The sequence below is a fragment of the Tinamus guttatus genome, unplaced genomic scaffold, assembly GCF_059628265.1.
Source record: "Tinamus guttatus ecotype Peru unplaced genomic scaffold, ASM5962826v1 Tinamus_guttatus_pri_ptg000180l, whole genome shotgun sequence".
In the NCBI taxonomy this organism is placed as follows: Eukaryota; Metazoa; Chordata; class Aves; order Tinamiformes; family Tinamidae; genus Tinamus; species Tinamus guttatus.
In genome coordinates this window covers 3,340,716-3,366,429 of record NW_028288714.1, presented here as the reverse complement: position 1 = coordinate 3,366,429, position 25,714 = coordinate 3,340,716, and the positions used below count along the sequence as shown (strand labels likewise).

The window sequence follows — 25,714 nt, the reverse complement described above, 5'->3', positions numbered from 1 at the left end:
GTTATGCTCTTCCTTAATGTCTCCATTTCCTTCCCTACTTTATTCCTGGCCCCTATGTCTTTTGTCTTCTGTTTTATTAATACAGCTTCGCTTGCCGACGTGACGTGGTAATTGCACTGTGAGACTATGACAGAAAAGGAAAAGTTCTGGCCAGAACTTAACAGAATGGTTGCTATTTATTGTGCCTTCATTTCTCCAGCATCGAGGCTGTACGGAAAGTCATCTAAAAACACTGCTATGTTTGTTGTCTTTGCAGTTCTCCCCTTCCTCACATGTAGTTCCCTACTACAAAGCTGAAAGGGTCGTATGTGAACAGCAGTAGCAGCACACAATTATTATATTAACAACTACTATTTTTTTCCCTTAAAAATGTAAACCAAAACAAAACCCCACTCTTTCATTCAGCTCTGTATCAAAATTGAGTTTCCAGTTTCAAAAGACAATATGCAGGTACAGAAAAACAGAGGAATAAATTTTTTTTTTAACAGAAGTTACACCTAATTCTCTCAATTTTTAATTACAGCAATTCTGTTCTTATCAGCCTTTTAAATAAACTACTTCAAAACATTATTTAAAATTATTGCTTCTGTAAAAACAAACAAATGATAACTTGATAAAGCCACAGATGAACCAGAAATTGTAAAAATAAAATATATGTTTTATTAACAACATATCATTACAACCTAATTTTTACTCTATTAATGTCTACTTGGGTGTTTTTGTTTGTTTGTTTTGTGGCATGCATTTGCTGTAATTATGTTTATAAAATCCTTAACACAAGAAGTCTTTTTATATTATTTGTCTGTAAAATATAATTCAAATACTTATTATAGCATGGCATCATGCATTTATTCACTTTTCAGTGGAAAAAAATAATATCGAAGACCTAGTCCTGTAACCTCATGTCAGCTATTTTTTTAAACTGAGACTTTGCTTTTAAATCTCATCAGCAAACAGCTAAGATACATCTCCAAATGGAGATTGCTTTCTTGTAGAACTAGGAAGGTTTCATATTATGCAGTTTGTTGATATCCAACACAGTTAAGGGTGTTGTCCTTAAATACGTGGTGACCAGAGACAACTCCAGAGATTACACTGCAGATACACATGGAAGTTCTGCTCCAAGATCCGGGTATATAATCCACACTCAATGTCTAGGGACTGAGAAACTAGTGCACTCTCCAATCAAGCACAGACACACCTGAAATTATCCTCTAAAATCAAATGCCTTTCAAGCCACTCATTATCAACTCCAGGACAAATATATATTCATATACATGCCCACAACCAAAGGCAGGTTTGTAAATAAAATGGGGGTAAACCCACAAGGTTCTCATCTTGCAAAAAGAGATGAACAGAAGCGAGCTGCCATCTCCCCAGGTGAGATCAGGAGACTCTTCCCGGAAGCGGATGTCTAGTATACATGCAATACCTATGCACTAAATTATATGGAGTTTGGAAACAGCTCCGAGGGAAAGGGGCCCTGATAGAATAACGGTGCAGAATAAGAAAAGGGGCTTCAGGGCTGGGAGGTAGTACTCTTAGCACTGGGTTATTTAACCATGGACAAGACAAATCTTTCTTGAAGGTATGGACTGTTCTAGACAAAATAATAATAATAATAGTATCCTAAGAAAGACAACAAACTGTTAAAGAGGCTAATATAGAAGGTGATCCAGCTCTTGGCAGTACCTTCCAAAATGCTGCCCACGTGCCTGAACCTATGGCCTCCAGAAGGTCGCTGCCAGAAGGCACGTGCACTCATTGCACATACCAGTGTGCAAGAAATGGGACTCTGCCAAACAAGCTGGCCTGTCTCCAGTAAAGCCATGCTGACTCGAAGTGATATATATGTTCAGAGGGGGAAATGAGGTAGGATGTCTATCAATGAATGGAACTGTTCCCAGAAGAGCTCCCTGAGACTATTCAGGGAAGAAAGTAGCTGTGAGCTCCTTCAATGACTAATACCATTTCTCAGTTTGTGCCGAAAGCCGTACCATGTCTCCAGGCAAGCAAATGAGTCACACATTGATGAAAGATCCAGACTGGACAAAGGGAGGATATCGAGGAAGATTTCCTTCATTCCAATATGCCAGAAGCTGGCAGAATGGCTCTAGGATAGATGTTGGCTGCACAAAAGGCAGCAGTCATGCTCAGGAGGATGACAGCAAACAGAGCAGATGTGCGTGGTAGGGACCCCCGACACTCAATAGTGTCCCAACGACTTCAGATCTGCAGAGATGCCGAGGTCCACGCAATGATAAGTGTGGGTAACAAGACAGGTGTCAGGAGAAAGGCTGCTGTAATAGTCTGGGAAGTAGCTCCAAGGAGAAGGGCCTGGGGCTCTTGCAGGACAGCAAGTTGACCAGGAGTCAGCTGTGTGCTCTCACAGCTGAGACCAAATGGCCCTGCGCTGTATCAATGAGTGTCCAGCAAGCCCGTGGCACTTGTGAGAGCACATTTGGAGAACCGTGCCCAGCTCTAAGCTTCTCGGGACACGACAGACATGGATGCACTGGTACAAGTCCAAGAGAGGGCCACCAAAATGGTCATGGGGCTGCAGCACATGACAGACAAGAAGGGCCAAAATAATTCAGTCCATTCAGCCTGGTGAAGAGGAAACACCTTTCTGCAGTCTGCAAGTACGAGTTTGCTATCTGCAAGGGCACAGAAAAGCTGGAGCCAGACTCTTCCAGGAGGTGGACAGTAACAGAATGAGAAGCAGTCAGAGCAAGTTGGAACATGGGAAATTCTGACAAGGTTTAAGAGGTTGGAGGAGTATGTGTGGGGATAGTACGTGTGTTTGTAAACCACAAGGGTGCTAAAATACCAGCGCAGGTTTCCCACAGAAGTTGCAGAATCTCCATCTTTGGAGGTTTTCAAGATGCAACTGGACAGTCCCTGAACATGCTAATCTGCTTAAATCTGCCTTGGTCAGGACACTAGAGTAGATCACTTCTGGAATGTCTTCCAACCTAAGTTAGTCTATGATTCTATAACCAGCTGCTGGGTTCAACTATTTAGTTACCAAATTCTTAAGGATAAGGAGCATATGACAAAAAGGCATAAGGAGCACATGACAAAGCCCACATAAATAAAAGGAAATAAAATGATGATGGATCAAATGGCACATCACAGCTGTCTCCACCCAAGTCCAGAAAAGAAAGTTACAGACACAGCTGTATAATAGTGTATAACAACCACCAACAGTGGTTGAACACTGAAGAAGTGTACAGCATGTGAAGAAAAAAAAAAACCCATAAAACATACATGCATTTGCTACACAAGAATGTTTAGTGCTTTCACCCTTTTCTTCAGCTTGCTCAGGCAGAGCTAAGATTGCTATCACCAGTGCTCAGACTACTTCCACCAGCTGCCTTGGGCTGGAAGATATCAGAGTATAAGTGGAAATGTGGAGATAAAGAACACAATCTCTTGTGGAATGCTGAGCAGAAGAGAACAGGTCTTCCCTGGCTATTGCTGCTGGATGCTTTTGGCAGTGGGCCTGGAAGCTACGCACATGGAGACCCTGTCAGCAACATGGCCATTGCCTACCCAAAAATTCCAGCAGCAACTGCCCAAAATGGTAAACATGCTACTATAAGCAATAAAGCTTGTTTGTGACATTCACATTAGTGAAATATTTACTAGCGTAGCCTTGGCTAAGCACTAGTCTACAGAGTAAGGCTATCATACAAAACCAATATATCCAAGACCAAACATTCCCCTAAAGAAAAAATCAGAATGATGTTTAGGTAGCATGTGCCCAAACATGTTTCCCGGGTCTTTTTGCCACATTTGAACTACTTTTTCCCCCCTCAGAATACTCTCTCAGCTTCCTGCAGCGTTTTTCAGAGTCAGAGTTCTGTTTTTAACACACGCAAGCCCTCAAACAATTTTCCTTCCACTAGTCTTCCCAGTCACTTTCTGAATTCAAACGTAATTTTAATGTTTGTATTATCTAGCAGCAAGAAGTCCCACAATTTAACTACCTCTGGTGTTCAGAGCTTTTTCATTTTGTCTGTGACATCTGCTAGTTTCACTTAAAACCCCCTGCTTCTTATACTGGAAATGAGTGAACAGTGACTCCCTATTCACACCCCCCTCTATATCACTCATGATTTTGCAAACATGCATCAAATCCACTTCCCTCAATTAATCCAAACCCTTCTCCTATGAACAACTACCTCATAACTGTTGGGCACTTCATTCAAAATTAAGAAAGAGGAAGGAAAAGCCAACAAATGCAAAGAAAGAATGAAAATCCAACAAGGTTATGGCTGTCAGAGAAGAGATAGAGAACATCCCTATACACGTTCAGATCAAGAGTACTGACCTACTTTTCCTATCACAACAGCTTACCTAAAAGTGGGTTCATGTCCCATGACTGCCAAATTTGGATCATCTGGCTCAGATGCATTAAAGAAAGAAGAATAGGCCCTTAATGAACTAGAAAAATGTGCTCAGAAACTTGATCAAGTTCAACAGAGTCAAATGCGAAGCCCTGCATCTGAGCTGCAATAGGCCCATGCAGCAGTGCAGAGTAGGCACTGACCCCAAATAGGAGGCCACTTTGAGCAAAGTGACCCAGGGCCCTGGTAGGCAAAAAGTTTGAACAGGAAAATGGGTACGACTCATGGCCAAACGTGTGCTGAGCTACATTAGTAAAAGGGCTGAGGGACGAATCTTGCTCCTCTATTCAATGCTTGTGAGATTACATCTCAAGTCCTGTATTTCAGGCTGCATGGCAAAAGAAAGACACTGACACGCTGAAGCAAACGCAGCAGAGGGTCACCAAACCGAGCAGATGGCTGAAGCCCCAGACATGGGAAAAGAGGCTGAGAATGCCGAGTTTGTCCAGCTTGAAGCGGGAAGATTGAGGCATGTTAACAGTGTCTTCAACAACCTAATGGGGAAGACTGAGGAAAAGACAGGGCTAGGATGTCCTTGGGATACAGTAATGGGTTCAAGTCACAACAAGGAAAACTGCAAACAAACATTAGAATTTTGTTTTGTTTTGTTTTCCTCCACTATTGTCAAATCTCCATCCTTAGAGATATTCAGAACTCAACAAGACACAGCCCTGACAAGACTGGCATTACTTTGAATTGAGGGTTGGACCAGATGATCTCCAGAGATAGCTATCAACCTGCATTATTCTATAATTGTAAAAAATAAAAAAAAATAAAATAAAAAAAAAAAAGGAAAAAAAAAATCGGTCAAAACTCTGATAAATCCAGACAAGAAAGCACCATGAAATTCCCTGACTTGGCAGGAAAACTAGCAAATAATACAGTTTTAGAAATCATCAAATACTGTCCTATATTAAAGCTCCTACCTAAATGCCATCACTGTCATCCTTCTAAGAAGGAAGCAAGCTTCATACAGACAGGATTTCTTTCCAGTCTTCCCAAGATAGATTCATTTTTCTCAGTGTAAAAAATATGAGTTTCTCCACTTCCTCTTCTCTTTTCCTCAGCGACAGATGTTGTGCAAAGGGGCAAGCTTAAAAAAGCAAATTTTGCACCTGTTCTGAAGGCAGCAGCATTTGCGGTTATCCCATCTCCTCCAGAAAAGTGTATGAACACTTGTACCATATACAAGGAGAGTCCTGTTCCCCACTCTAATAAGCTAGACTTAGCAGTTTCATCCTTCCTGTGGCATGTAACTTTCGAGGGAAGTTGTGGTTATTTAGCAGAAGGCAGCCTACTTTAAATATAGAGATGCTGAAAACTGATTATTGTCAGCTTACAACCCTACAAAGCACCCAGATAATGTATTAGCAGCAGCTGCTGGCATGAAGCAGCTAAGTCTCTGCAACTTGGACCAAATGAAACTTTCATGTTACATTTTCTAAGCATGCAGAGAAATAACAGTGACATGGATCACGGTCCCCAGTTGGACAGGAAGAGATGAAGCACCCCTGCCAGCTGTGTGAGACTTCTTTGACCAAAAAAAAAAAAAAAAAAAAAAAAAACACACACACAGAAATGAAGACTCTGACAAAGCTATTAGACTATACAGGCAAATCCAGGCAGGCCAAGCTTTGTTCTCTTAAAACAAACAAACAAACCATTCAACACCAGTGCATTCACAGCAAAAGCCATCTATCCAAACCAATCCATATTTCCATCAAAATCTTAATCCTCACTCTGTTTAGCCCAAACCAACTATTTTAAATGTGCCAAGGCTAGCTACTTGGACATACACATAATAGTGTCATTTATGCTAAAAGCAGAAGAGAGGACAAAGATTCGTATCTCATACTTAACTGCATTTCATGATCACTGTTGGTGGCTTTGTTCTAGATTAAAAAAAAAAATACAAAGTAAATGGTTAGAAAGGACATCTGGCAAGAAATTTGCAGAAAAAAAAAATATACTATATGTCAGTATAAAAAAAGTGGCCTGGAAAAGTATCTCTGAGTTTTGTGAAGCTGGAAGTGTAATTGGCCTGACCCAGTAGGACCAAGAAAACACAAAAAATGCCGTATATTATGTTTTCATGGCAGAAGAACAATGTTACAATCAACACAGAAAAACTTTGCAAAGACACGAGGTTTAAATTTGTCAAATTAATCTCCAAATCTGATGGCACAATGTTACCTAGAAACCAATGGTGTTGAAAAACTCTGACCAAGCTCCCCTTCACATCAGTGAAAACTGCAGGTAATGATACTTCCATGGTCACATAGCAGAGAAAAATTAACCGTTTGCATGTCCCGAATAACAGACCCCATTTTTATTCAATTCATTAAATGAAGGATCGGTCATCTTCAATTCCTCTTACCCCTGGAGCTAGGGAAGAAGCTCCAAAACTTGCATGCTGTTAAACCACCACAGGCAAGCAGAACTAGTAACCACAAGCACTCCAGATGACTGCAAAATAAACAGTCTCCACCTCTGGGCACAGCAGGGCAAAATGCTGCCATCTCTTTGCCCCCTTGCTTTTCTGCTGCCCAGGTGGAAAGCCATTCTGCTAGCATCTTAGTCCCATGTCCAGTATCCGGGAAGTGTCTCCTGCCCTCTGAGCTGCTCTTAGCACCTCCATAGATGTCCCTGTTGGGATGCCCGCTGCCTGTGGAAGCTGACCTTGGAGAAATTCATGCCCTTGGCTCAGAGGCTGCAGACCTGCCCTCCCAAAGCAGACTGATGGCTGCTGGTGTGGAGGCATTTACTCACTCACACGTGAGGACTACAGCTCAGCATCTCCAGTCAGGCTCCCAGGCATCACTGGCATCACGTATCATTTTGGAAAGCTTCTCGTGCCACCGGTCATTAATTCTTGCTTAAAGCAAATTAGTAATGGTCATAATTGTAACAAAAATGCCCACAGATGAGATACCAATACAGACTTAGCATCTTGATATATTATAACTGTGGATGAAATCTCATCTTCATACAGACAAGATAAGGTCTTTACAACTTTTTAAAAAAACAAAGTTGTCTTAATCTGCAACATTTTAACATTCTGATCAGCCTTTGCAGGACAAAAATCTTTAATTATTAACCGATAGTGGTTATAACAGTTAACTATTCTGACAGAATAATTATGATAAGCAACACACAATAATGTTCCTGAAATTACTTCTCAGAAATCTGATCTTAAAACTCTTTCACAAGGTATCACTTTCCAGTTGCAAACAAACACAGGAAACAAACACACCTCATTGGCCACAGACACATGTGGCTAAAAACGTTTTTGCTACTTCAGAGTTTTATTCAACTTCTCCAGCATCTCAAAGAAATACGGTCTAAACAAAGAGGAATCCCAACTGATGCTCACCTAATCCAACTACTTGCTTATGAGCAAAGTAACTCTTCTGTACAGAGGACAAGTACAGCAGAGGCAAAGCCCGAGGGGAAAAAAACAAAAGATGCATCACGGAACTGTAAAGGAACCTTTACTTTTGTTAGAAAGAAGTAATGTTTGTTTAGACCAGGGACACCTCTGCGATCCACAAGAAACCAGAACACTACCATCATACTGAACCAAAATATTTGTAATTGTGGAAGTAACCTAGGCATTTAGTGAAAAAAAAAGAAAAAGATCTGTTTATCCACATTCTTGGTATTCCGTTCATCAGTTTTCTCATTGTCAAACACCAGTCGGATAACAGATAGGTAATAGTTTTCTTTTCCAAAAATAGAAAGCACTTTAACTTTTCTGACCTAGCGAGTTTGGACTTTTTGAGGAAAAAAAAAATTGATTAATTTTTGCTACTAGTAAAATGTAGGTAGATAACCTAATAGTAAAGCTTTGAGGAGAAGAATAAAGAAATAATGCATGTAAATTAACGGTCATAGAGAACAGTGAGCTATCCTAAAGTCTGTGAGAGAATGAATCACTGTTCCCACTGACAGTATTTGGAATCAAGCAGTGGTTGTAAGAAAGCATGGAATCAAAAAGTGAATTAAACAAAACAAAACCCACCACCATTTAGTGTAATGTGAGCGCACAACAACCACAGAGAACTAACATTAAACACTATGTGGTCTTGATGGAAAAAACACCTAAATGTTTTTAGTGGTGGGTTGGTTTCATATGCAAAGGCTTAAGCGGTGGTGTTAACGAAACTGCAAATATCTCAGAAGCTAATGAAATTTGTGGTTTATTTGATCAATATATACTAGTGAAATAAAAACACACCTTAACCTGAAAATTTAGATTTTACCATGTGAGTCTTCTTGCCTGTACTTCCCCAAAATGTTTGCTGACCTTTGGTAACATCACTAAGCAACTGAAATACTGTTGTGTACGTGCGGTGGCGACAACATCACACTTTGCTCTCCCAAGTTTGGCTTCCATGGCACCCTGGTAATGATTTGAAACAGGTAAGAGTGAGGACTACTAATCTAACAGTTAAAATGTTATTGGAAAGGACAAATTTTCCACTTTTAACATCTACCCCTCTTGTAGAAAACTGGCTACATGACAACACAATTTCTGATTTAAAATTGAAATTATTTAAAAAATAGCGTATTGCAGACAGACATAAAGCATTTGCTTTTATTTCACAACGTTTTGTGACATTCACCAATTTATCCTTCATCTCTCAATTTAATTTGATTAAAACGTTGGTACAAAGTAACTCCCTGTAGGAACCCCCAACCTCTTCTCCCCTCAAAATGTTCATTACCATTTCTTTCTTCACCCATAATAAGAGTAACAGAAACTGCCAGATGAGAACAGATTTCTCTTTGGCCGCTATTTGGCTCCTGGTAGACAAGGGCTAAATCACTCAGAGATGCAAGGTGTCTCATAACAGAATAACATGCCCATTGTGCGGTTTCGTCGTTAACAGTTACTGGCTCTTCTTATAACTCTTGTTTAAAACCACGCAGCACAGAAATCCCATTACAGCTCATTTATCTTTAAAAGGGTTAAGACAGCTGGCAATATTTAGCTAAGCTGGCAAAGACACATGTAATGTTTATCTCCATAAGCTGCTTATGGAGCACTGTACTTGCTGCAGAGATCCATTCTGCCATAGGGCAGGAGATTCTTGTGTTTCTCTCCCTTTAAGAAAACATACTTCCAACCTCGATAATTACACTTACTTCACAGATCTCCAATAATGACACACTTGGTGCTTTTCACTTAATAAAAGCAATAATAAAAACCAGGACGTGAAAGGCAGAATCGAGTAGTGACAGTCTGCAGTTATGAACATGAATTAGTCCTCTCTGAACTTGAAAGGGGCAGCTCTCCTCAGCAAAGCCCTTTCACAGATGTGTCATTCAGATGCATTCGACCCTCGCTAATGCTTCTCATCAGATTACATCCTTTCTCTTCAATAATGCTATCCAACTGCACATTTTGTGTATATGCATGCTTGCACACCCGAGACAGCCAGAGCAAACAGACTCCCCATCCCAACTACAACTCAAAGGTATCTTATTTACTGTGAAAATAGAACAAAACACCACTCTAGAAATAGAATTTTCAGCTTCACGCAACAACCTCCAAATCCTCAGCAGATCTTCTGAAGATGCCACGGGTTAAGAAACAGCCGCTTATCCACCTGTTAGCAGGCTCAGTGGCTCAGGCGGTGCTGCTTTGTACCGGGCTGAGCTTTGGGTCGCTAACAACTTTTTGGTCTCTTTTCACACTACAGTAAGGGCCTGGCCCAATAAACTGTGAGGAATCCTCTGGAGCAGGTGTCCTGCCACAACTGCTGCCCCGCTCTCTCAAAGGTCACTGACTCCACAGCAAGTCACGTCTTAGCCTCAAACACCCTGACTGGGGCTTGAGGAACCAGCTGTGAATCTTGTAGTGCGGAAGCAGAAAAGGAGAAAGCCCCCATGCTGCCTCCTGGCTGCCGGCTCCCTTACTCTGGGGCTGACATTTGTGCACCTAGGAGCAAAAAGGTTGTACTCGTCCTACCTAAGCTGAAGCTGTTGCATGTTTGATACGAAGAAGCTCAAGACACAAGGTCTCCATCCCTTCAGAGATAACAGAGTAAGCTCCCTGGCACGGGTGACAGACATCTGTATCAAGTAACAGTTGACAAAAAGACTAATTTTGTGCGTACGCCTTTGCTGTACACTCTTTGAAACTATATTATGTGCAACAAGCATATCAAACACAGCAAATCATGACATACGAACATACTGTTACAAGACATGGTGCCATACACCACAACCTGAGTAAAAATCCCTTCCAAGTCTGAAAAAATCCCAGAGAAAGTATAACTAGGTAGTGATCAAATTCATGTTGAGGGAAAGTCGAGTCTTTTACTTCTTTGTGAATGCAAGGCCTAGAGAGTTAACAGTTGTGAAGGATTTTGACACTTATTCCAGTCAGCTGCTCTCCATGAGCAGCTCTGCTGAACTAAAGAGCAGGCAACCCAACTCTGCTTGAAGCAGAGAGCTTGGGCCTTTCCCACCAGCCTCTCCCATGGCGCCAGGAGCACCTGTGCCCTAGCACGCGCCCCCCAGGACCTCTCCACAGAGAGCACGTCCCCCAGGCCATACATGTGCAACCCAACACGGGATGGGCTCAAGAGGGCGTTTATGCCCAGTTTCCCGCTGGTTTATGCACTCTGCAAACCTCCGTCTGAACAAAGATCTTTTAGCAAGTTCTATATCTAACGAAAAACTAGGGGAGAGTGGAGCCCAAGCACGGCAGTTCATGATAAGCTATGTTGCTAAGCACATAAGATATATTTGCACCCTTTATTATGATACATCTTCATGGTAGCCATAGTAAGTTGGAACTTACTCCTGATATGACTCATTTATGTTCACAATTCTGAGTGCAACACTGTAGAACAGTAAATACTTCAGTAAATACTATTCATTATTTTTTGTGTGGCCATTATTTTAAGCACTTTTGAATTCTTGGTCCAAAATTGGTACCACATTACAATCAGAACATGTTAATGGAAATAATAACATGCCTTCAAATGATAAAGAAAAGTAAAAAAGAGTTTTAATGATCATCTTATTCAGTTCAGTTTGACTTGTTTCATAATATTTAAAAATTAGTTTCTCACAAACTCTTTTGCTTTCTGTTAGGGTATCTTTCATACCTTCTTCCGATCTGTGGCAGCAGCTTGTCTTGTCTTTTCTCAAAGACAGCCCTGTAAGGATTCTAAGGCCCTGGCTGCTGTCAGGAAATGGCTTAGCTTCTTCATGACAAAACAGAAAAGAAAAAAAAAAAAAAAAAAGCACAGAACTGATTTCTTTGCAAAAATACTTCCCCATTAGGACTACAGTATAATCATTTTTAACAGCTACAGACCAAGGTGTTTGAAGCAAAGTGTTGACTATACAAAAGAAGTATATTCATTAACCAGGACAAGCAGTAAGCATAAAATAAAAGCGAAGAGGAAATTTTCAAAGAAAGTCATATTAACAATTTTTGTTACTTATACCTAAAGTCAGCAAAAGCCTTCAATTTGACCTTGAGAAATAAAAGCTCTATTTTTTTTGTTCTCTAGTGAAGCAACCACCTTGGATCTTATTTCATTGAAATGCACCATCTTCTCTCACACCTACTGTTTTTTTTTAAAGTCTCAGTCACATTAACTGTGCCTTCTCAGGAAACCACTGAACTTACTGAATCAACCTCTGCCCACGACTTAGGTAAATCAAGAGGGGTCACCCTTCTCCTTCCTTTTTTTCCTGTGAAGAAAACAATCATATACACTATTTATTTTCCACAAACCTTTCTTTCTCTTTCCCCCCAACCCGATTCAAATAATTAGCTGTCCTACCACTCACCATGAGAATCAAGCCAGTTTATTCTATAATAGAGAGGGGATATTTTATCTCCTTTAAGAAAGGAAAGCAAATCCTCAAAAGAAAACAAAGAAATCAGTAATTCATGTTCATAGAACAGCTACGAGGAATACAATCAATTGAAGTTTTAAACTTTTGGTGACTACTTCAATATTCTGTTTTTCTTCAAGCAGCATGGGACACTGTCAACAGTAAGCCAAATTGCAAACAACAGCCAAAATTATCATTTGTTCGGAATTGTTTGGCACAGACACTAACAATGAGCTGCAGGATTTCCTTCTGAATTCCAAAGGGATTTCTACTTCCCTGCCTTCCTTTACTAAGGTTGAACATGAGGAACAAACAAGGTGTTACTCCTTCCTCAAAGGGGAAGAGATAGGAAAAAAAACACGCTGCCAGTAAAGACAGAAAGAAAAGCTGATGATCCCCATGATGATTATATAGCCTTATATAGCCTGAATATTTGGCCTGCCAGTTAACTGTTAAGATAAAAAAAGAGGCCTCTTATTCCCAGTATCATGAAGAAAGTGTCACTTGTTTTTATGCAATCAATTTAATTACAAACTTTTGGAACATGAACACCCACTCCTCTGAAAAAAATATGAGTTTTAGTAATAAAGCTGTTGCTATTTCACCTTTTTTTTTAGGGAACATATTAGACAAATATAATAAAACATATCAGAATGGCAGGGGCTTTAAAAAAATACAGAATTAGTTTCTAATTACAGTCTTTATACTTACATTATATGATCAAGCTAGAAGAATGACCAGCATTGTCATCTTTCTTTCCTCTCCTTCCACCACTAGGAGTCTTCTAATTATCCACTTTTATAAGTTAATTTCAGCCTACCCATAGCAAGGAAGCCATAGCTTTCTCATCCTCAGAATTTCATCTTACCATTTAGAAGAGAAACGCAAGAGGGGAGACCTGTTGCAGAATATGCAGTATAACTATTTTTGTATAACAGAATTCATAGTTCTACAGTTACAGGGGCAGTAAGTTTACACATCATGAGATAACTCCAATCTAAGTGACAGTCAAAATGTTCTTTGCTATTTATAGTCAGCTCTGCAGTTCAGTTGGCTAAGTAGTGCAGGTATATAAAGGACTCTATCTTCTGTGTCCCAGTTGTACCTGTTTATTGCTGTCCCAAAGATCTGGTGCAATACTAGTTAGAGATCCATAGATGGCAGCATTGAAGCAGAGATTAGTCTTCATCACAGCACAGGTCAGAATGCATTTCACAGAGCTATCCAAACTCCTGCACCATAGAGAGCTTCCCATTGAAAGCTAAATCCAAATTTAAATGTGCAAGGCCACATATGTCTTAAAACCAGCAAATAAAAGCATTCAATCAGGAACTGTCTGGCAGCAAAAAGAGGTCAGATCCAACATCAGTATTGAAAGATACTAGAGAAGTGCCCATCAGCAGCTATGAAAGTTTGGACATGACCGTCTTGGACACGAACTACATCCCATAAACATTCAATAACGAGCATGCTGAGCTATGTGCTGCCAGTGTATTTCCTAGAGTAACTACCACATACTGTCAAAATCGAAAGAAGAAAAAAAAGTACAGAAATGTCTCTACCTACATCTTTATCCTTCCTCTACTGCACCTTGTTTACAACAGAGCCTTGCACTTCCATTTCTGCTGCACTCCTGTTTGGGTCACTGCTAGACATTTGGTGGGCCACATCATCACACAGTACAGAGTTATAGGCACTGCCCAGATGCCTGGGACAAAAATAAAATTGCATTAACACCTAGTATGAGTTGGAGGCATAAAATGAGAATGTTAAGAGAACAGTAACTAAACAAGTTCTAGCTTCGCTTCACAAACTCATCCTGTCTTAACTTGATGTCTACCAAGATCATATCTACCTAAACAAAAGCAAACTTCAAGTCCATGCCCTATCTTATTCTGCTACATATAAAAGAAGCCTCTTATAAGTGAAAAGCTCAAGAGTTTCAGTCCCTCCCTTTGGAGTATTTTTTCCCTATAGGTCAAGAGATGTTCAGAAAAGATAACAGCCCTCTCGTAAGACCAGCCTCAGTAATTACATGGGGCTATAATGAAAAAGGCATTAATTTTAATGAAAGGCCTTTATTTATTACCTTTTCAAGACAAAAAGGAAGTGCATTTCAAACAGCAGAGAGGAATGGCTCACTGAGAGTCAGCCTTCACCATACACTGGCATGCTGCAGTTCTTTTGTTTCCCCCACAGACATGCACAGCAGCAGCTGCAAAAAAAGGGTGATAAAGCAGCACATCTGCCTGTCAGGAGTGTGAACAAGACCGTGACTTCTTGAGGAAAACACTTCGATCAGTTGGCAGCCAGTTCTGCGGGCTCCCTTTGGCAGCTCAGAGCACACAGGCTGCTTCAGGGGCCTGTTCCTTGCACCCGAGTACACTCAGCAGTGCTGAGCACACACACCAGACAAGGCCACTCTGCAAGGCTCTCTTCCCATCTCAGTACTTTCTCCATCAGCGCAGCCTCACCGCAGTGTTTTGAGTTTCACTTCTGTGCGTTCACTGATCTGTGCCCAAGGCCGGCGGCACAGAGAGGGCACTTGGAGCCGCCACTTCACCACAGCAAAGCTACCTGCCCGCGTCACGGCTCCGCGCAAAGGAAAGCTGCCGGACGGACGAAGGTGCCCGTCAGGGTAAAGAGCAGTTCCCCTATTCCAACAGCTGCACAGCTCACTCTGCGACTTCATGCAAGCACCTTGGATTAAATATCTAACAGAAATGACAAAACACTCGCAGCAGTTTTTATTACACAGCTTCTGTTTATGCACACTTAAAAGCAGTAACAAAACAGACTGAAGTTAGTAACAGAGCGCAAAGATTGTGCAGGCTCCAAAACTCTAAGGAGTCTGAACAATTTTCCCTACTAATATCAAAAGAATCGGAGCACAAGCAACTCCAAATAAAGACGTCTCTCTTGAAACATTAGCTCAATCAAGTTTCAGAACAATACTCCTACACACCGAGGTCTTTTAAGAATAGTTTAATAAAAAAAGATAACAGACTTGGTCAGGAAAGAGTGTCTGAAAAAGCTCTCCTAGACATTTTCAAATTGGAACAAGTAATATGTTGCATAGTTGCTGGTAAGGTATACAGATGAAAAGAAAGAGTTGAATATTCATATACATTTTAAACAGCTATGAAATATCTGTCAGAAGAAATCTACTTCTGGCAAAAGCAGCTGCTTCCCAACACAGCCAAGCGCAAGTGGAAAGCAGGAGAATGGAGACGCAGCGTTTTAAGAAAAGTGCCAAAGGCGATATGAATGGATAAATGGGGATGGAGCTCTTCTGGCATTTGCTTAAAAGAGAGTGCATGCATTGAGAGACTGCTGGTGTGCAATAGCCCCCTGGTCTGTTCCCCTCAGACATCTCAGGGAGACGACTTTCACCCCAGTTTGGTTCTGCAGGGCCACTTCTTCCTAAGGCTGACAAGGCCAAACAGCAGTGTCACCTTAGGGTAGTTACTGACATGGCATGTGTATAGGCTGCTGCAGGAGAAGAAACAAGGAAGAAAAATGCATTGCCTTTTTTTTTTTTTTTTTTTTAATATTAAAGGAAAACCAGGAACTCCTTGCTCAGACTGTACCAAATTCTAACTAAACATATGGAAAATGCAAACTGTGACAAGTAATTAGAACATGCCAGGTCAGGCTCTTAAAACTGCTCTGCTTCCCATTCCAGCAGCTGTGCTCCATACAGCATGTATATCCATGGCTGAGGAGCAGGAGAGGGACAGCTACACCGGAGCGCAGCCTCTGCATTACACACACATTGCAAAGTTGGACGCATTTGCATTAAATAGGTGCATTCAGAACCAACACAGCTTTTACCCTGAGTGTTCTTAACTTTCATGACTGTTCAATATAATAAGGGAATTCTGGGGAAAGAGGCACAACTTCACTAAGATTAAGAACCGTAACCCCAAAATGCATGCGCGCTCACCTGCAAGAGTGAACTGGTAAGTTAACAGCCACGTGGGAGACAGCTGCTTCCTGCACTGCTGGGGCACCGAACTGTGCAAAAAGCTTCAGTTCTCCTTTCTTTCCAGTAAGTTGAAATGATGGAAGTTCAGAGGGGAAAGGAGAGCATGAGGTAACACCAAACTGTCCTTCCAGATGCAGAGCTTTCCTATATCAGCTGGATAAAGCTTCTGCCATGTGGTAAGTGGACAGGCAAAACACTCTTCTATATCATGAATAAACCCATGAAAAACTAAGCACTACCTTGCTCCTTTAAAAGCAACAATGTAAAGACAATCCTTCAATATTTTACACTCACATCATTGCAAGTTATGAAGTTGGTTTCTTTTAAGGCTGACCTCCAGTTAGTGAAGAGATGCCAATAGACCACATGTGCGCTCTGCCTTATCTTCAAACATGAAATACATTGCCTAGTGCCAAGCTAAGCCAAAGACAGCTTTTACACAGCATAACACAACTACAGTATTTTTCTCCTTTAACTTCACAATAGCAAAAAAAAAAAAAAAAAAAAGATAAATCTGAGCATCTGTTTTAGCAGAAAGCAGAAGCTGGAGTGGTAAAAGTACTCACCCTTCAGAACGGAACCAACGGCAAGACACTCATCTCTAGCTGATAATACAGCAAGACATCAAAAATAGAATCAGGTGCTTCCTATGACAAAAACTGAAGTGGCCAGAGAGTATGTCCATCAACTCGCTTTCCCCAACCACAGTTAGCACAGTCTTTCACTACGGAGATGCCCTGGTGCTCATGCCCAAATGTTGAGCACCAGCAGCTGCAGCCCCTGTACACGCAGGCAAGAACAAGTCCACATTCCTAGGCTCTGCAGACACCTCTCTGCAGTGAGCCCCTGCAAATGCTCGAGCCCAGCGGGAAGGCCTTCAAGCCTGCCATCAGGCGAGTGGTTTTGCCTGCCACTTCTCAGCAAAGCAGGCTGAAAAGCCTGAGTGAAAGCAAAACACAGCCTGTAATTTATATGCTCTGACAAACCAGCTAGTCAGATAAAATACCACTAAACTTAACCAAGCGATTTACATAGGTGAATAAACACCAAATCAGGCACTTGATTTAATTCCAGTTAACTTCAGAAAATATTACCTTTACTGTAGAGTTGTCAGCCACAACCTTCAAACACAATTAGACTCATCTGTAAAATACCAACTTGTCAACTGTTCCCCAAGAGACTGCAAGCTAAGAGAGAGTTTACAGCACACAACCCTTCCACAACTAGCCTCAGCACGGGGCTGCTTGCCAGCCAAACCCAGAATTCATTCTATGCTCTCATCAGCCAAGGTGGACATTTCCCATCCATCTGCTTGTTTATGTACATTCATAGAATAATTCAGGCTGAAATTCATAGGATAAGTGAGGCTCAGCAGGTCGAAATTATTCCTCCAAAATAAAATATTCTTGTTGAGTTGAAAACCCTAATTATTCTTTCAGGAGCTGCGCATAACAGCCAGAAAAACAAATACATTCTTAAAACCTAAAATACTAAAAAAACCTAAAATACTAAACGCCACTGTCAAATGAATTTTCAATGAGCTTGAAAACAGTTTGAGTGACTCATCCTACTCCCACTGTCTCCAGAAATGTTATGCTAATTATGAAACCACTAAATAGTTTTCAACACTGGTCAGTCCTTTACTTTTTTTTTTTTAATATATCCTTTTAAGATACTCATTAACCCCCTCCACTTTTTTTCCTCCTCTTCTATAGAACATGCATAAGTACCTATTTTGGAAAAGAGAAATATTTATATTTCTGAAAGATGGACTGGGTAGGATTTAGAGATTTAGAGAGTATTTTAGAGATCTTTGGGATGATCACAAAATTAGTTTGGTATTCGTTCACCTGAACAGGAAAGTCCAAATATTTAGGTATCACTAATACAGCATATTAGGTCCCTCCCGGTGACTATTTAACCTGTCGGTGTCTTGTGCAAACATTTAGATGTTATCACAGTCCAGATAACAATTACAGATACAAATTACAGAATTCCAGGAGTCAAGGTGTTTTTCCCAAAAGCTTTCTTTTAATAAAGACTAAAACCTCTCTTTGTTTCTGCAAAACTGTTAAAAAGGCATGTTACTATTACAGATAACAACTCAAATACAGGCACAGCATACCGTGTTAGTGAACTGCCCTAAGTACAGACCTAAACGCAGTAACTCGGTGAAATGAGTCCAACTTCTCATTTCAAAGGTAACGAGCTGCTGTCACTTCCAGGCTCTCACTGCTCATACAAACAAATTGGGGATTTCCACAAAACCAGACTACTGTCTACACATCAGAACAACACATTTAAACCATGCTTATTATTAATTACTGCATAATCAAGCTGTGTATTCTTGTAGATACTTTGGCAGATGAAAACATGCTCTTATTATGTCACAAATATTTAAATAGCCATTTTATATATACCCACAGTTTGACAGCTCATTTTCACCATACTGGAAACACCCCAAAAGCACCTGTTGCAAGAGAGCTGAACTAGCAGCTCAGAGCCACCACCAGCGAACTGATACGTATGAGAAAGATTAACAAATCACTTTTAAAGCACGGCCAATAAAAGAGCCCAGGACTAGCTACAGCACGTCACTGCTTCCTGCTATGAAGAGCAGCTTCTATTTTAGCATAGCGAGGCTGAGGACAGAAGAGGAAGTCTTAGCCTTTTGCAGAGCTGAGGCTATGAAAGGAGCATCACCCAAGGAACGCTGTAGTGCACAATAGGTGAGTAACAACCCATTATTTTATACTAACACTGCAGTAACTTAGATGTCTATATGTGTTGCTAAGATAGACTTCTTCCTGCAGAAGTTGAATGCAGGTTGATATTCTAGGACAAATGAAAGTAAGTGTAATTCCTTAATGCACTTAATACCGTCACAGTATCTTAGACATGCATGACCTTATTCCAAATTTAAGTTTGTCCCTGGTGACAAAACACATGGACCAGTGTCAGGCAATCCTTTAAAATTAAGGAGGATGGACATGTGGAAACCAGTAACCCTAGGGGCTTTCCAAAAAGTGCTTTTATCAACATAAATAAGTAAAAGTTCCCATTTGGAAATACAGTAACTAGAGCAAAATCAGCCAGCCAGAGGCACCTGAAAAAAAATCTACTTGGGCTGGTTTATCCATACAAACAGTGAAAAAACAGCAACAGCTGCATTTGTATATAAGTACAGACTGGAAAGTACACTATTTTTTCAATACTCATTCTTTCTTATCCACATGATGCTAAATTTCAGATTCTTAAAAGTTAAGTTTAGGATAAATACATGGTAAGAACACTGACTGCGTTTTAACCAACAAACTCGGGAAATGGTGTCTTCAGCAACTGAACCAGAAAACCCTTTTGGTTTTACCATGTCCCTCCTTTGTTGTGGCACAAACTTGAAACGATCTGTGAGCAAGCCATGGGAGCACAGGCTTTCCTGCTGCAAGCTCAAGTTAGACCCAGCTTCCCTCTTCCCATCGACATTGGCCTGCTGGTTATGTCGAAAACAGGACACAAGTAGAAACGATGACAGTCACTACAAGTCCAAAGGAGAGAGGAGCAAACCCAAAATCCACGGTTTATTAATATTCATTCATGAAAACTCAATTCATCTATCCTATACATTGCTACTCATTGTACCTGTTAAAACAGACAGTTTATATAAGTTGTAAGTTGATATAAGTTGTAAGGCACTATGTCATCACATTAAAATGAAGGCAGAAAAAAAAAAAACGAAAAAAAAAAAGAAAAGCATATTCAGTTTATTCTGAGGGCTTTTACTGCTCATGTTATAGAATATTTTCACATTGTAGGGAAGAATGACTGTATTATACATAGTCCCACCACATGGCCTTGCTGGAAGGGTTGGGGCCATACAGCTTTAAACAAGGTTTCTTAAGCATTTCCAACAATGTCAACCCACACTTAAAACACATGGATTTTAAGTAATAATAGGAGAATTTTCTGCAGTGATAAAAATGACAGAAAATATTTCAGCTCTACTACAAGCACGTGCAACAAATTTTCTGTAAGCATTTGGCATCTGCTGTTCAGTGAGGCCTCCTATAGCTTTTGCATTTTTACAAGTTTTTTTTTTTTTTTTTAAGCATTTGTTACACAATTTCCTACTTCAGAGGCTATTTATTCTCAAAAGAAACTGGTATTTGCCACTCAAACCAGGCTACTAGATTAACACACCCTGGTTCAATCTACATCTTTCCTACACCTCTGAATAAAATGCATGGTAAACATCTTAGTGAATGCATAACACATATGCAGTAGGCATAAATGTTTTTTAAAATATATATATATTTTTTTCCACTTTGGGGGATAACGTGCACAATTGAGGTATTCCTCCGCTACTGAGAAAGTTTTGGTGCCTAATGATGTTGTGGAGTTAACTGGCTGTTTGTCACCAGTGGGAGGATGAAGAAAGAAATTACTCACCTTTCCTCCTCCTCCTCCACTTCAGAAAATTACCTCAGGGTTGGGTAAAAGGCCCAACAAGACAAACCCTCCCATGCAGAGGTTGTGACGCTAAGTTAAAGCCAAAAACCAGAAAGCTGGGGGAGGGCTCAACTAACCAAAGCACCCAGGCAATCACCAGGTAAAGTCTCTGTCCTCAGGTGGCTCCAGAGGAAGCTGAGGGATCCCCTCCCGCTGCTCTCACCAGCTGAGCACCAACAAAACCTCAGATTCCCAACTCTACGGCCAAGAAGCTGGCAGCAGCAACACAATCATGCTTGGGAGCAGCGGGCTCGCAGCAACATCCATGAGTGCTTGCACCAAAAATACCCTTCCCACTTGCTCTCACACTGCACTCCTTCCCGTCTTCTCACCTTTTTAAATAGGAAGCCTATGCATTTATTCATCTTCTTCATATGTCATGTGGCTCATCCTGAATCACTGAGAATAAATACTATATTAGAACCTAAGTAGCTATTAAAGATACTTTTTAACTATTTTCTATGAGCAGCAACATGCATCTACTCTTTTGGAATCAATGTAGCTTCGTAAAAACAAAAGGCAATGTGAATATTGTACTTCACATATCCAAATATCACCACACACCATGCTCATTTATTTTAATTATTTTTAGTCACTAATTTTTCAAAAAGATCAGCTTTAAGAAATATTTTGTTTTGAAAGTAGCCCTCTTACTTCCATGACAAAAAATAGCTATTTCTGTCTAATTTTCAGCTATTGCAGCAAATTCAAAATAACTGGTTGGTCTTAACTTACTCCCTGTTTCTTCTTTAGGAAATCTCTTAAGTAATTCAAGATTTTATTAAAAGCAGCTTATAAATACTGTTGCCCACAAGACTGAAGGTACGTGTACTTTCCTCAGGGCACAGACTTTATTTGTAAACAGGCAAACAGGCAAAGTATTTGTAAACAGGCAAAGCAACAAGGCTAGTACATTTTGACAACCAAACAAAAAAAGTGTGTTATTAAATCACAGCCCGTGAAAATCATCACCTTGCTTGTTTTTAAAGAAAGTTTCAGAATTGTACTTGACTGAGAATAACCTTTCATACTTTTATTTATTTTTAGGTTATTTATGGAGTACGAAAACTATTCCTAAATTCACTTAGAAGATGGCATTGGCAAATGAGCACCCTGAAGAATACAGGATCGCATCACTGGTCTTCTACAGCTTCCTGTTTGTTGTGGGACTGCTAGTGAACGCCACTGCGCTATGGGTTTTCAGCTGCACTACCAAGAAAAGAACAACTATAACTGTGTACATGATGAATGTGGCATTACTTGACTTGATTTTTGTCTTTTCCCTGCCTTTTCGGATAATCTATCATGGGAAAGAGACATGGCCTTTTGGAGATGCCTTCTGTCGCATTATCAGCGCCCTCACTGTTTTTTACCCAGCCATCGCCCTGTGGTTGCTTACTTTTATAAGCATAGACAGATTTATGGCTATTGTCCAGCCCAAACATGTTAAAGAGCTAAAAAATACGAAGAAAGCTCTGTTGGCTTGCACTTTAATCTGGGTAACGACCCTCGCAACAACTTCCCCACTGCTGTTTTTATCTTCAGATCCAGACAGAGACTCAAATTTTACCACCTGCATTAAGATGCTGGATATCATCTACTTGAAGGAAGTGAATACATTGAACTTTTCCCGTCTGATTTTTTTCTTCTTAATTCCTCTCTTTATCATGATGGGGTGTTACTTAGTTATTATTTACAATTTTATCCGTGGCAAAACTTCCAAGCTGAAGCCTAAGGCCAAGGAGAGATCCATTAGAATCATAGTGACTTTAATTGCTCAAGTACTCCTTTGCTTTGTACCCTTCCACATTTGCTTCTCCTTCCTGATGCTGCAGGTTGAAGATACAATTTACAACCCCTGGGCAGCCTTCACCACCTTTCTCATGAATCTCAGCACGTGCTTAGATGTTATTCTGTACTACATTGTCTCCAAGCAATTTCAGGCTAGAGTCATCAGCGTAATCCTTTATCGAAATTACCTTCGAAGTGTGCGCAGGAAGAGTTTTCGAACTGCAAGTGTAAGATCACTCAGTAATTTGAACAGTGAAATGATATAAGGGGGAAAAAAGGTCAGTGGAATATTATAATGTGAACAAATAATTCTCTTCCTGAATTCTAGCATTTTTAACTACATTGAAGAATGTTCTGTACCCAGAAGTAACAGATGCATTGGTTGCATTGTAACTGTGAAATAAATAGGGTATTAACTGCACTTCTTCGTATTTGCTTAACACTTTTTGTAAATCTGGAATGAGCTAAAACTGCTGTCCAACATTCCTCTCTAAAAATAGTAAATATTGCAGGATATGAAAGAGTGACTATTAGTATAATAAAGCACAACCTTGATTTTCATATATATATATATATATATATATATATATATATATATATATAAAATATTTGCATAGATAAGTTTACCTGAAACTATGTAATTTAGGCTTCTGAGTCAGCTTCATTAACCCAAAATCAATATATCAATATGATTTATGAGGAAGTATATATAGGTGACATTTATAATTCATTTACCTAACAAATTAACAAGGTTTTTTTTTTTTTTTTTTTGTGACCGACAACACTCTGCAATCGTAGATAAAAATGTAATGAAAAAGTAAAATAGTTAACCCGTTCATTAGTTTCCTAAGTGAGTGATGCACACATTACACCCTCTTCTCACACTAAGTATCTTTTTACAGGGTTGAAATTACTGAATCTATCCACACATATTAGCAGCTCAGGTCCCTGCAATAGGCTTTAAAGTAGCAAACATCATAAAAATAACTGCAGTATTAACTCAAGCTTTCAACTCTTTTTGAATACACACATACTGCAAGAAATAGAATTACTTTTATAATATCAAAAACACATGCTTTTTCTTCCTTATAAAATCCACTTTTATCTACTTCCAAGAGACATACTATAGAACTTGAAACCAGAAAACCTTGTATGGGATTCAGCATTAAAAATTTGTCTCCGAGAGCTATTATTATTACCTCAGAGTCTGCAGCATATGGAAACCCAGGCTTACATTGAGACTGGTCTCGCATGTCAGAAGCTTAACCACAAAGGCTCTGCAAGCTCTCCAGTTCTACTCTAACACACACTCTAACACAGTGAGAGTAATCTCTTACCAGTAAGTGCAGAAATCTCAAAAATAGGTTACATGAAATGGAACCACTGAATACCTTAAAGCTTCAAATGAAAACGCCAAATGTAATAACAGGCTCTAGCACTCAGTTTTGGAAACACAACCACATGAAATACCAATATGAAATGCCTGTAACCATATGTACATTTTAAACTGAACACCAACATATGACATGGTTAACTTTGTAATTTAAGAAAGAAATCAGCACCAAATTTGAGATTTATTGAACAGAAAAAACAGTAATATCCTGCAGCGCACTGCAAGCCACATTTCAATCACACCAGCAGTGAAATGGGGACTAACAGAATGAAAAGTAAGCATTATATGGATTAATTATTAATAAATTAAAATAGATCACAACCAGGAAATGAATATTCTGAAATGTAATAGGTATGCCATGACATTTACACAGTAGTTCAAAAGAGGATCAAATTTAATTTGAAATTTGATTGAAAAGTTTTATTGACTAAAATCTGCACAAAATAATCCTTTGAATCTACATCCAAAATTACCAGAACTGAACCACCCCATTAAGAGCTACTTACAAACCAGAAGGCAAAACATTGATGGTGAAGCCAAATATATACTGAGCAAGTTCCACAAGGAGAAGGTCAAACAAAGCTGAGAGCATCCAGGCACCCAGTAAAAATGACTGGAGAAGGAAAAAAAAAAAAAAAAGAAAAAAGAGATACAACCCAAACAGGTTAGTCGCATTTGAATTCAACTGTTTAAAATTAAGGTTTTAATGCATTTCTAAAAAAAAAAAAAAAAAAAAAAAACACTCTTATTTATTCAGTCAGATGTAGCTTTTAGTACTGCATAATTCCACATTTAAATGGCCAGATACTGATGAAAAAGTCTTAAAATTTCATTTTGACAGGCAATCTCTGGTTCCAGTAACTTTCATTTGATATTGTTGCAAGCATTAGTTAGTAATCCACTGATTAGATAAAAAAAACAATAAATTTTGGTTTATAGAAATAAATTCACTTTTAAACCCTTTATAATATATTTCCACACAAAACATTAGCAGTAAAGTCGTTAAATCCAAGACTAAAAGATTCTAAAAGGTACAGAAAATAGTTTATATTAAAAAAATGTAACTGGAACTTACTGAAAATTTTCTGCTGCCATATCTTCTTTCAAATATTCTGAAGTTATAAATGAGCAGACTGCTGCAGAATGTGTCTTTCAGATCAAGGCATACTGTTCTCCCACATACAAGTCTCCAAATCTAGAAAGTTAAACATTACCATGTTAATCTCTCCTCCCTGCCTCATAGAAACTCTTTACAGAATTTGGTCCCATAGCAAGAGTAATACTGAAGAAAGATAAAACAAATATGTTAAAACAGTTAAGCAGAAAGATAAAGACATAAGAACGTTCAGCAGTAGGGTGCCAGAAGCTTGTTTAAAAATGGAACAGTTTTCTAGGAAGAGGGTTTTTGATAAAATACACTAACAATTTAAATCAAGTCAAATCCATTTTTATGACCCCTGTTCGCATTTACAAATAGAAATCATAACCCTAGTTAATCGTAGAACCAGAGTTATTTGTTTTTGAAGCGACTGGAAAAATCATTTAGTCCAAATGTAATGCTCAAAGCAGGTGCAATCAGACCAGCTTGCCCGGAGACTCATCCCATTGTGTCCTGAACATTCCCAAAGATGAAGAACCTCTTTGGGCAATGTGTTCCAGTGTTTTCCTACCTTCATGTTTAGAAAGGACAGGACAGGACAGGAAAGGAAAGAAAACCACACATATATCTAACTGTAATTTCCCATGTTCCAACTTGTTTCA

The 25,714-nt window shown here is 39.6% G+C and overlaps 2 protein-coding genes across 2 annotated transcripts in view; one reads left to right on the top strand and one right to left on the bottom strand.

Annotated features, from left to right (window-relative positions):
- UBAC2 (UBA domain containing 2) overlaps positions 1–25,714 on the bottom strand; it is a 90,832-nt gene that overhangs the window by 48,788 nt on the left and 16,330 nt on the right. The window contains exons 3-4 of the mRNA XM_088523327.1: positions 25,029–25,148; positions 24,460–24,566 (exon numbers count right to left, since the gene is read on the bottom strand). Coding sequence (XP_088379453.1) covers positions 24,460–24,566; positions 25,029–25,148 — 227 coding nt within the window. The remainder of the gene's footprint in view (positions 1–24,459; positions 24,567–25,028; positions 25,149–25,714) is intronic.
- On the top strand, positions 18,926–22,826 carry GPR18 (G protein-coupled receptor 18). The gene is made up of 2 exons (XM_010219205.2): positions 18,926–18,992; positions 21,817–22,826. The coding sequence occupies exon 2, from the start codon at positions 21,861–21,863 to the stop codon at positions 22,824–22,826; it is 966 nt and encodes a 321-aa protein (XP_010217507.2). The 5' UTR covers positions 18,926–18,992; positions 21,817–21,860.